The 12,634-nt window shown below is 38.4% G+C and overlaps 1 protein-coding gene across 14 annotated transcripts in view; it reads left to right on the top strand.

Annotated features, from left to right (window-relative positions):
• The window catches only part of adgrl2a (adhesion G protein-coupled receptor L2a), a 91,401-nt gene extending 79,079 nt beyond the window's left edge, over window positions 1-12,322 (top strand). For 2 of the 14 annotated variants that reach the window (XM_036586139.1, XM_036586137.1), the window contains 7 exons: window positions 1,937-2,028; window positions 5,398-5,566; window positions 5,880-6,008; window positions 6,631-6,727; window positions 8,604-8,732; window positions 9,379-9,396; window positions 11,478-12,322. In XM_036586139.1, coding sequence (XP_036442032.1) covers window positions 1,937-2,028; window positions 5,398-5,566; window positions 5,880-6,008; window positions 6,631-6,727; window positions 8,604-8,732; window positions 9,379-9,396; window positions 11,478-12,310 — 1,467 coding nt within the window. In that variant the 3' untranslated portion in view covers window positions 12,311-12,322. Of the gene's footprint in view, window positions 1-1,936; window positions 2,029-5,397; window positions 5,567-5,879; window positions 6,009-6,630; window positions 6,728-7,261; window positions 7,320-8,603; window positions 8,733-9,378; window positions 9,431-10,839; window positions 10,893-11,477 lie in introns of those variants that run through there. The other 12 variants (XM_036586138.1, XM_036586140.1, XM_036586141.1 and 9 more) reach the window with 10 other exon arrangements.
• The last annotated feature ends 312 nt before the right edge of the window (window positions 12,323-12,634 follow it).

Here is a 12,634-nt window from a genome sequence, read left to right as displayed (position 1 = left end):
GATCGCAGGGTACAAAACAACTAGGACGCGTGACTGGATGACACGGAAAAAAGAAAAGTCAGGAGAAAGCTTACTTCAGACCACTGAGGTCGTTCACAGTCATGCACTGTACTGTGAATATGCTGTCACTTTAGAACGAGAGTTCATAGCACATACTGCACCAAATTATAAAAAGATCGGGCAAGCTCAGCAATTTCAGACAGGCATACTCGCCCAGAGAAAGTGAAATATTCTAATGTGTGTGGGGGGAGGGATGGGGCGGTATTAAAGTTTTCTATCATGATGAACAACTGAAATTGTCAGTTTGTGGTGTTACTGTGGTGCTGTTAAATATGCTGAAAATGTTTCAAATGCACTCATACACAGAGCTACTTTAGCTAAAAGCCCTATTTACATTACATGTGCTACATTTTATGTAGCAGTGTTTATCTGTATTGTCTCTGTCAAATAAATGAATACAAAAATAATACAAATTCACTACAGGTTTCATTTTAATAGAATTCTTTCAACATGAAAAATAACTACATAAATGTACAAACCAGCTCGTAACTAGTTACCAAACATATTATGTATTGTGCCTAAATTGTCTTTTTACAGGGAGGCTGTAGCAGTTTGCTACTCACTTCCACCATGACCCAAAAAAATTTTTTTTACTGTTATTAAAAAACTAAAATCATTTAGTTTTTACAACACTGTAAAAAAAGTCAGAGACCACTCTTTATTTGTGTAATTTCCAGCCTTAACAGACATTGCAAGTTATTCATTTTTCAGCATTAATAAAAAAAAAAAGCAGAAACATATTGCTGCTGTTCAAAGAAAAAAATGAATAATAATTATCATTATATATAATAATTATCTCCAAAATGGCAGCCTTACAGGAGAAGGCCAAAACGTTCTTTACTTTCAGTGTAACTTAATGCGAAGAGATTTTATTCCAAGTCATTTTGAAGCATTTTGATTGGTCCATTCATGATGAACTTTTCTCAAATGATGTAGAAAAGCAAATATCTAAAATGGCGATACTTATTTGTGGGCAGCACTGAAATATTTAACAGATATTAAACATATTTATTTTTCAGTATGTAGTTTGTCCAACTTTTGCCTTTATTACAGCTCCCATTCTTTTCAGGAAACTTGCTTCCAATTTTTTAAGGAAATCTGCAGGGATCTTTTTCCATACCTCCAGAGTTCAGTCTTAGAAGTTCATTGCATTTTCCTGCTTCTCACAATTCAAGTAACCAAAACACATTTAGTAATGTTGAGGTCTGAATTCTGGGGTGGTCAGTTAATTGTGCTGAGAACACCAGCAGCTTTTGACTGATCTTTTCCTTGGACTTCCAGTGTTTCCTTATGCCAGTAGATTATCTTATATCTAATCTTTTCAGTAATATCTCTATTTTGACAGGAAATTAAATAAATGAAGGGTGGTCTCTGACTTTTTCACAGTACTGTATCATTAAAAACTGCTAACTGACCCATGCCTGGTTTGTGTGTATAAGAGAGAAAAATGTTAGTCCTCCATTCTTTATTTAAATGTTCTTTTTTATATGTATTTGTGGTGCCGTTCTTTCAAATAGAGGAAGGAATATGTATGAATATGTATGTGCATCATTATTTGATTTTATGTTTTGTCTCATTCAATAGACTATTCTGTCTTGTACTGTCTTTCTGGTCTTCTCTTAACAGCCCCTGTGTTTATCTGTGGTGGATTTTGATCCATTTTTCATGCTCTTATCAATATAGAATGGTACCACGGTTGGCTCCAGTCTTCTTGGCTGTGCCCTGCAACATGCAGTATATTGCATTAGGCACTGTCTGAAAAGAAGTTTAGGTGGCCCCTTTCCAAGAAAACAACTAATAAAAATCTCTCTTTCTTTCTTTTTAATTTTGTCATATATCTTCATTTATTAACACAGGCATTATCCTTTTTCGACAGCTTAATCTCATCTTCCTGGTCATCACAATGTACAAAATGGTGAAGCACTCCACTTCATTGAAACCTGACTCCAGCAGGTTGGAAAACATAAAGTAAGTGAAGTTGTTACGAGTCTTTTGATGTCAGCTCACCTGCTCACATGTAGTCCAACAGGCAGGCACTGTTCCACATAGTTGATAGTATTATTATTATCATAAAACAAAGGATTAAAAAAATAACTTTTTCCCCGTTTTGTTGTTGCTTTGTTTATTGTATAGAAGAAAGTATTTTACTAAACCACATCTTCTTGGTTTAATTCAGCCAAGCAGTGCAATTACCAAAGGAATTCAAATGGACTGAAGATTATAATCGTTTCAGACAGCTTTTAATAGGAGTTATGGCCAGAACATCACATAATGGTGACAGCATGACTTTGTGAGAGTTTCTTTTTAGCATCCACTGTTACAGTGACCACAAAATTCCTCTTGGCACGGCTCCATGTATTCAGAGTCTCCCTACAGCGTAGAATAAGGCGCTGGCTGGAAGAGCTGTGTGTGTGTGTGTGTGTGGCGGGGGGGGGAGTGGTTTAAGACAGAATGAAAGCATTTCCATGTGTTTCTTTTGGAAAAAAAAATCAGGACCTCCTTTAATAGCAGAAAGAGAACATATTTGTCTAGTGAGTTCTGCTTGCCTCCTGGCCTTCCAAATTAGAATGCAGTTGAAAAGATGAACTAGAAAGCCTTTTTAGTAACACTTAATTTGAAGGCTGCCTGTGTAGGGATTTCATATCATGCATAAGCAATAAATAATGCTTTAGAAAACAGTACTTGAATATTTATGTTGGTAACCATATGATGACATAAGATGTTTAATGAAGTAAATGACTTTGTATTGACTTAATTGAAAGACATTTGTTCTGATATTTGTTCTCACAGTTATGAAGCATCAGTCTCAAGCAACGAAACTTATAAGGCAAAGGCCATTTATCAGTTCTATATATATCTCTTTGATCTAGTTAAGAGCTCCGTGTATCAGTTTTGTAGAAGATTCAGATGCTTTTGAACTAAAGAGATCATTTTCATACACGTAAAAATATGCTTATACATATACATACAAAATCATGTATTTGAGTTAAAATAGAGGCTCCTTATCTTCGTTTCTAATTGAGGACAAACATTCAAAATGACGTTTTTTAAAAATATCAAATGTAAATATACTGAGTTCTTACTCTTGATTATTTTTTGAACAGTTTCTATGAAGGAGACCTGACTTAGCTGTTCATGTCTGCAGTCAGATGGGTCTCCATAATGGCAGCTGTAATTTTGTACTTTAACAAAAACACATGGTTGAAATATATGATATGGAGCTTATAGCTAACTGTCTTTTACGTTCTATTAGTTGGGAATGATGCTTTATAACAGAAATAGAACGAATATCTGTCACTTTAGGTTAAGGCCTCCTGTGTCAATACTATGTTATTTACTTTAGAAAATATCCTACTAATTATAAATTAAAAATACACAAGTAGCTTTAATAAATGCTGTAGTCAATGCTTATGTATGTTATGATGTCTCTGTGTAGGCAGCCTTGAAGTAGAGTATTGCTGCCTTTTCTATGCCTGTTCAGTCATTTTTGTTCATGAAAATTCAAAACTGATTTTCGTGTCAAAATACAGCATTTAACACTTAATGACCAGATTTTGTTTAATAATTTATCATTTTTTTTATTAATCTGCTACTTCAAAAGGGGTTCACAACAAATGTTACTGAAACAAGAACTCAAATATAAAAAATAGAGTATGATTATTGATAAGTATAGTAAAATATGATTAGTGCTAAGTACAATAAAATGAAATATGAGGTTCTAAAACCTCATGTTTGAGTGTCATGCTGTTGGTTCTCCACTGTTTTTTTTTTTTCTACCTGAGATTACAGGCTGGGGGACTGCAGCCCACCTTGCACTGGATTCAGTATTTGCATGTTGCATGTGGAGAGAGCTAATCTGTGGCATCTCGTTTCTTCTCTTCCCGTTCTCCATTTTTCTTCCTTTCTTTCTCTCTCTCTATCTTCCTCTCACTTTCCTTTTACCCAAACCAGTAATTATCGCGTTTGTGATGGCTACTATAATACCGATTTGCCTGGGTAAGCTCTCACCATATATCACAACCTATGGGGGTCACTCATAAAACTTTACCGCCACTGTAAATTTTACATGGTGGGAACAATGCAGCACATTTTCTGTTAATCCTGACCTGAACAGACCCCACTTTGTCTTGTTTTGTTTATCAAGCTGGGTTCGGGGACATATGTAATATAAATCAAATGTGTTTCTGTTTTGCTGTTCCTTTTGAAAACGGAAGTAGGAGCTAAAAAGCCTAATATGGCTGTAATGCTTTATCACAATGCTGCTTTTGTCTGACTCCGTTTGTAGCATATGTTTTACATTTGTACAGTATCTTGTTGTATACAAGTGAATTGGCTCAGTGCAGTTTGCAATCTCATCATCTGTTTAACATACAGAATAATAATGATAATTTTTCCTCCTGACTCTACCAGCTTCATCCAGTTACTTCCTCACTAATTCCAGCTTCAGTTTTTTTTCCTCTCTCTTTTTTATTTATTTTTTTTTCTTTTGACTGGACTGCATGCTAATCAAACTGTGATCTGTCTGACCTGATTTTGTCTCTCTCCCCTGCTTACCATGCTCTCTAGCTATGAAGATAATAAACCATTTATCAAGTAAGAGCGTTAGCTAGACGTTCCTTTTTTGGCCTCGTAGTTCTCCCTTTCATCATTCTTACCGCTCTCGTCAGTCTCCCTCTGAACTCTCCAGCTCCCTCATCCTCTGTTTAGAGTGCCCGTTCTCCATGTTTGTTTGTCCGGTGCTGTTATCCGTCAGCGCTGGTGTCCGAAGGCTCCCACGGACCTTCACACACCACCTCCTTTTTTTTCTTTATTGCTGTTCCTTTTCTTTCCTCTAACTGTATCTCTTTGGTTCCTTAGCTAGCCGAGACGTGTTGTCAGCGCCTCCTCAAGTGTAATGGACCCATTTGAAACGATTACAATTCTCAAGTGCAATATTCCTTCTCTCCTTCTTTTTGAATGCAGCCCAAAACCACACAAGCATTTCTTCACATAGTAGAGTGGCATGCACAAAATCCCCAGCATTCAAAATATGCTTCTAAATTACTGAGAGCCTAATAGATATACATAATATTCATTTATTCATTTTTTTTTATTCAGATCTCGGTACGTTCCCTTACATTTTCTCATCTCTCCCAGCCTCAGGTTCCAAATGACAAGGACCTGCTTTTAAAACCTTATTCTGCCATAAATGTTGTACGAGCGTGTTTTTTCCCTCTTTTCTTGAATGTTTTTAGTAGATGTCTTCCTCTCATGTCTTCATCAGTGCTTGTTTTAAAGGTGTAGTAAATGGTGGCGACCTTCAGGCTCAGAGTTGGTGTTGTGTATCTGCTTTTGAAGGTCCTGGACCCTAGGAGCTTTCGCCCTGCTGTGTCTTGTGAGCCTCACCTGGTCCTTCGGTTTGTTCTTCATCAATGAGAAATCAGTGGTGCTGGCTTATCTCTTCACCATCTTCAACACCTTCCAGGGGATGTTCATCTTCATCTTTTACTGCTTGCTGCAGAAAAAAGTGAGATTTACTCATTTTATCTATATATAAAATTTATTCGACACTTCAGACTCACACCTGGTCCAGACTTTGATTCCTGACTCATACAACTTAATAATAATTCAATCGTTTTGTTTTACGTCCGCTAATTCAGTAATAGTGACTCTCAAGGAGATTGAGAGGTTAATTAATATAATAGTTGTGTACAAAGAGACCAAACCTGCAAAGTTGTTGGGAAATGTATATTCTAGATTTTATTTGGTTCCAAGAGCTCAGTTGGTAAAAGGACGGCATGTTCAATAACTCAAAGAAGAAAAATCCCTTTGAATTGTAGGTTCGCCGTGAGTACAGCAAATGTTTCCGCCACACATACTGTTGCGGTGGCTTGCCAACTGAGAGCTCCCACAGTTCCACAAAGACAGCAACAACAAGGACAAGTGCACGCTACTCCTCTGGCACTCAGGTACGGTCGCTACTCTGCATCTGGAAGAACAGAGTTGACCCAGCCTTCTTCCACCTTATATGAAAAGATATACACTGCAATCTCAATTGATTTGACAATATAAAACCTTTTCTACAAGTGATGTACTATGCTTCCACTATGGCATGTTCTTCAGCATGACAGCAAACACTGCCTATTGTATCCCTTTTCACTTATAGTCACTTATAAACTCCTCTTTTGCTTTATGTTTTCACTGCTTGGGACTTTGACACTTTATTGGATATTTTCGTTCACTTGATTATCTAGGTTGCCTTGGCTTTTATCTTCTCTGTTATGCATTCTGACAGTCAGCAAGTCCCAATAACAGCAGTGATGGCTCTTTATAAAATCACAGGACAGAAATTTCAGGGATCACGAGAGAAATTTAATCAAAAATTCCAGTCAAATGTTGTAAATTGGGAAATGTGTCAGAGAGACAGTATAAAGAGAAAAAATTGGCGAAACGACGCCTCTGGGGCCACAGGTGTCAGGAGTAAGGATAAATAATTTTGTTAAAACTCCAGCATAGTTGCAGATCATTTTCTCCCACTGTTAACAAAGAGAATCGGCCCTTAATTGCTGCCCTTTGCTGTGAATCTAACAGAGTCGAATCAGGAGGATGTGGAACGACACTGTAAGAAAGCAATCTGAATCCTCCTTTATCTCAGGGGACATCAACAGCACATCAACCCTCAACCAAGGTCAGTCAGAAACTACTGATGCTACATGAGAAGAATTTCAGCCTTTTGAGCTCTGTTCTACACTTAATGAGGCAGACTTATCACGAATGTAAAATCACTGTTACTCTGGGCCAAATGAAATGATTTCTCCTCTTAATTGTTATGCTCATTCAGTGCTAGTGCTTTAGGTGTTTTTTCACCACCTCCGGTACGTTATATTGGAGTGCCCTTGGTCACCCAGTGTTAATCAGATTTCTTTTTCTTCTTCTTTTAATGCCAAAGTGGTTTATTTTTGTCAGTTTTCGAGCAGCTTAATTGAATTTGGCCCAGATTATTGCATTGCATTGTTGGAGATGTACATGTAGCAGTCATCCACACACATATGTAAGTCAGTGTCTGCACTAAAATAATCCACATGCAGTAACAGAACTACACATTTTAAGTTCAGATGTTCTTTTGCGCCTGACATACATAGGCACATCAATTAATCAGGATGTAAGGTGACCTAGTGGATGCTATTTGAAGGATTTAGAAAAAATGTCATTTATTATTTAGCCAGGGCACAAATGTATGATGATGAGAAGATGATGTTCAACTCTAGCTGACCCGAGTGGTAAGGTTGTGTTATTCAGAGTCATTGCTTTGGCTTGCTCTAAAATGCTAAAGCGGCACTTCATGCATGCATAAGTCAGGAGAGCTGACATTCTTTTCCTCTCTTCATGCTTCCGTTCCCTTGTACTGACTGAGACAACAAACATTTTAGAAGAGATCTTTCTTAGTGACTTGCTTTATTTATAGTCCCACCTAAACTGTCAGTGGTGTGAATGAAAATGAAATTTCAAATGAATAGTCACTCAGGAAATAATATGTTTACCAATTATTGTCATCCGTCCAGATAACTGTCAAGATCCTTTCAAATGGGAAAGGGCAATTTTGCAGACTGTAATTTTTTTTCTCTAACAGTTTAATTGGCAAGCAGTAGCACATTAGATTGACAGTATTAAGGTAAAAATAATATTTGGTAAAAGTATATTAAACAATACTGTAATGATCAGGATGTAATTATTAAAAAAAATCAAATTAGTATTATTTTGGACAAAAGAGCAAAAGTCAGAGACCACCCTTGATTTTTTTAATCTGTGGGTAAAACAGCCATTTAGAACAAGTTATTTAATTTCCAGCAGCAGGAACAAAACAGAAAAAATATGGTTAACAGAAAGTTACCGAACGATTGAATATAATATCAGTGTTTTCAGTGTTTACTATGCCTACTTATTGCTGTTTTTACAGCTTCCATTCTTTCCAGGAGACTTGCTTTCAGTTTTCCAAAGAAATCTGCAAGGATATTTTTCCACACCTCCAAAGTTCAGTCTTAGAAGTTGGCTGCATTTTCTGCTTCTCACAATCCAAGTAATCCTGAATTCAATAATGTTGAGGTCTGGACTCCATGGTGGTCAGTCCATTGTTCTGAGAACACCAACGGCTTCTTTGTTCGATTTGCAAATTTTCTTCTTTAAGAGTGGAGCTTGATTTTCTGGTTTCTCTTAAAGGTTTTGGTGGTCTACCAGACCTTTCACTGTTATTAGGAGTCCTATTTTTTTTAATGTCTTTTGACAATTTTTTTAAACTTGTATTTTTTCACTCCTGCAAGTGGATCATCTTATATTGAATCTGCTCAAAAATGACATACTCAGTGATCGTTTGACGGAGGGTGGTCTCTGACTTTTTTGCAGTACTGCATCTCTCTAGATATAAAATACAGAGGCAGCTAAAAAAGTAGTTCTTTAAAAGAAAAGAAGCCCAGCTTTTTCATCATCTTTAAATAAAATCTAAGCTTGAATATATCCTTGTACACATGCTGTGAACTTATGTCTCCTCTTCTGTCTTGCTGATCCAGGAATGACGGGCAATTATCTACTAACAAACCCACTTCTACGGCCCCAAGGCACTAACAACCCATACAATACCTTACTGGCCGAAACGGTCGTATGTAACACTCCTACGGCTCCTGTCTTTAACTCTCCAGGTGCGCTTACTAAACCACTGCAGTTCAACAACAACAAAATGGTCTTCTTTTCTTTGCTCTTAGATTTTCCCTGATGTCTGGTGACTGAGAGCAGAGTGCAGTGTAGTATTACTCTCTCAGCACATACAGCTCACAGATGGCATATACTGAAATATATTTATTACAGTGGCAGCCTCTCGCTGATTGATGACTTTTGATTTCTTTTTTTCTCTTCCAAGATATACTGTGCTGCATTCTAAGCCTCATTCTTATTGTTTCAATGAGAGAGTGATACTACCTGCACTTGTTTTATATTCTTCCATGCTTTGATATTTCTTTATGATTAATTCTGTGATAGATTCTGTTGTATTTCACTGGATAGTAAGTGATTACTAGCAAGTAAGCTGAAGCTTTCAATTTAATGTTAACAAAAGAGTTTGATGCTTTTTCCTTTTTACGATTAGTTCAGTTATGAATTATCTTAAAAATAAGGCAATTACATTTGTATGTTAAGATGGATATACATTATATAAGCTAAACTGGCTTTTCATTGATTCACAATTATGCCCCAGAGTATGATATTCAAATACTGTTACATTTTTGGAAATTGATGTAAACCTTACTATCTATTTGCTCTGCTTTTTCCCCTCTCGCTGCATCCCTCTAGTGACCTACAGAGAGACAAGTATGGGAGTAAAACTTAACTTTGCCTATCAAATGTAAATTTTTTTCAGCATGATTTTCTCAAAACAACAAAGAAAGAAAGAAAAAAGAAAGAAATAATGACACAATCACTGGTTTAACCTCAGGTCATCTATATTCAGTGAGCAAGTGGTTCAGAAACCATTAAAAATGTTTTAAAATGTGTTTCATCTCTTAAAGTCCCTCTAGACTTCAACAGGGCATTTCTTAATACCAAAGTAAACAAGTTTTCTCAACTTTAAGTTTATGCACGTTATTTGTAAAGGGATTTAATTCAAAGATGCGGTTCCCCCTTCTTCTCTCCTCATTAAATGATTATTTGGAAGGTATTTATCATAGATATAGAATATGATATCTGGACTAGGAGCTTGAACTCAAATAACTTTGCGTTAATTTCCACTCTGAAACTGAGAAATGGCCAACAGTCAGTAAATGAATTGAATGCATTTTTTGCAGTAAATGCATTTACATTTTCAGTTGCGAATGCTGACCACTTGTATAGTCGTTACCTCAGTAACGCTGGATGAGGAAATATGATCTGTAAATCATTTTATTACTCAGCCATCATGAAGCTTTTTTCATTCTTATCCTCTGGCCCTTCAGCAGTTAGCCTAAATGGAGAGTGATTTCTGAACTGATAGTAGTAAATAGTTTGAATATCACTCTAGCAGCTGCCTCTAATCTTTTGCTCTTCCTTCATTACAGAACATTTCATTCTAGCGGTTCTTTCCAAATTCTGATCTTTTTCTTCGTTTTTTTCTTCATTTGCATGCACATTATTATTTGGTTGCTATCAGTGAAGAAAACATAGTCATAATAAAACATCTATTCCTTTCACACATTCCACATCCCTCAGCTTCACCCTCTTACCTCTCCCCGAATGTTTCCTTTAGCTTCCCTTTTCTCAGGATACCAAACCCCTGCTAGGCACTACAAATGCATCATTTTCCCCCTTTATTTCCCTCTGTGTCCTTTTTTTTCTCTTTTTCGTTTCCATGACCCCCGTCTGAAGAGATTCCAAGAATCACTTCATCTGACCCATCCCAACTGTGTATTCTACTAGGCTGCTGCTCAAAAAAAACTGCTACATTTAGTCTAGCACTGCAAGCTGAAAGGAGAGCAGATCGGTAGGCTTTAGTTCACTCTTTACCTGCCCAGAGCAACAGCGTCCGCATACCCACTCAATTAGCCACAGACTTAATGGCCGAGCATGGAGACCAAACAAACAGGACGGGTACATTTAATGAGGAGAGGAGCTCGTAATTGTCCATGTGATTTAATTTGCTGAACCCTTGCTTACGCTGACTTGGTAAATTTTACTTTAATTTCTGTTTCCTTTCTTTCTTCCTTTCTTTCTGTCGGTGATTACTCATCATGTTTTACACTAAAATCATTTGTGTTTGTTTCGTTTTCTTTTGTACATCAGCTACTCTTAGGCCAGATAGCCTGAACAGACAGACATGATGTGAGTTGTCTAAAGTGAGTCATTTCCACTTGCCTGTCTGTTGTGCTGTTGGATGGTTGCTTGTTGGCTTCCTCGTAGTGAGAGATTTGGCTGTGTTTCTTTTTTTTTCATTTTTTTTTCTTTTCTTTTTTGCTCGTTTTTCGCTGGCCATGGCTCTGTTCATTCTCTTTTTCTCATACTCTCCCACCTCTCTCCTGTCACCCCCCACCAACTCTATTCTCACCCCCTCTCCTGAAATAAGCTGGAAGACTGATGAATTATGTTAACATCGTAGCTTGCCCATCTGTGGCTCCACATCTGTGATGTTCTTTAAAACGTGTGTGTGATGTTTGTGATTTGCTGACTAATTTTTGATGTTGTTTAGGATAACTTAACCATCATGCAAGCAAATATTGAAAAAATTACTCCATTTCAAAAAATCTATTTAGAGCACTTTACCAAACTGAATGATACATAATGTGATTTTATGCGTGAATAGAGAACCCAGGTCCTAAACAACATCTTTATTTTTTATTTTTTATTTTATTTTTTTAACATTTTCTGTCATTACAGGGCCTGTAGTAACTAACATACGCCCCTCACATGTTCTGTTGTTCTAGGACACTCAATGAACAATGCCAGGGATACAAGTGCAATGGATACTCTACCGCTAAATGGTAACTTCAACAACAGCTACTCGCTTCGGAACGGCGACTACGGCGACAGCGTGCAGGTGGTGGACTGCGGACTTGGCCTGGACGACGCTGCCTTTGAGAAGATGATCATCTCGGAGCTCGTGCACAACAACCTCAGGGCCTGTGGCAAAAGCCACCGCTCTGAGTCACGCATTAACACCAAAAAGGCGGCGGGGGCAGACGTCGGCAGCCAGGACAACATTATTGTAGCCGAAACTTCGTCTTTGGTGCACTTGGGCACTGAGAGTAATCATATAGTGGGGGGGCTGAGCCTGCACCCCCATCACCACCATACCCACAACCCCCACCATCCACGTGAACTGGAGGCCCCATTAATTCCTCAGCGGACTCACTCGCTCCTGTACCACACACAGGAGAGAGTGAGGACCGAGTCGGCTGCCCCGCTGCCGCCCCATAGCTACGCCACCCAGCTCCCCGCCCAGCTCCAGGCCCAGGACAGCCTGCAGTCGCCCAACAGAGACTCGCTGTACGCCAGCCTGCCCAATCTGAGAGACTCACCCTCGGCCGAGAGCGGCCCAGACACGCTCGAGGACCTCTCGCCCTCTAAACAAAGCGAAAGTGAGGACGTTTACTACAAGAGCATGCCCAACTTAGGGGCTAGCAGCCAGCAGCTCCACGCCTACTATCAGATAAGCAGGGGAAGCAGTGACGGTTACATAATCCCCATCACTAAAGAGGGCTGCATCCCGGAGGGAGATGTACGAGAAGGACAGATGCAACTAGTCACAAGCCTTTAAAAAAAAAAAAAAGTTTGAATTTTTTTCAATCAGCTCCACTCACCGGGACGATGTGTACTGGGGGGATGGTTATAGAAGAACGTTTCAAATCACTCTTCCTCTTTCTTCCTTTCACTTCGTTCTGCCACTCTTTCACTGGCATCCCCCCAAAGATGAACAAGGCCAGAGCTCGGCCGGATCGCAGCGTGATTCCGCTCGTTCGAATTGTCACCGACCCGACTGTAAATACAACGTCGATCGAACGCGGAGTTTGACGGACAAGCAAAGTCTTCATCCAATAGTGCTGCTGCTGTTAAATGACTAATAACAATGGAATGATTTCAC

Source organism: Colossoma macropomum, unplaced genomic scaffold (assembly GCF_904425465.1).
Source record: "Colossoma macropomum unplaced genomic scaffold, Colossoma_macropomum, whole genome shotgun sequence".
Lineage (NCBI taxonomy): Eukaryota > Metazoa > Chordata > Actinopteri > Characiformes > Serrasalmidae > Colossoma > Colossoma macropomum.
Note: the sequence above shows the minus strand (reverse complement) of the source record. Positions and strands in the feature narration are given on the sequence as shown.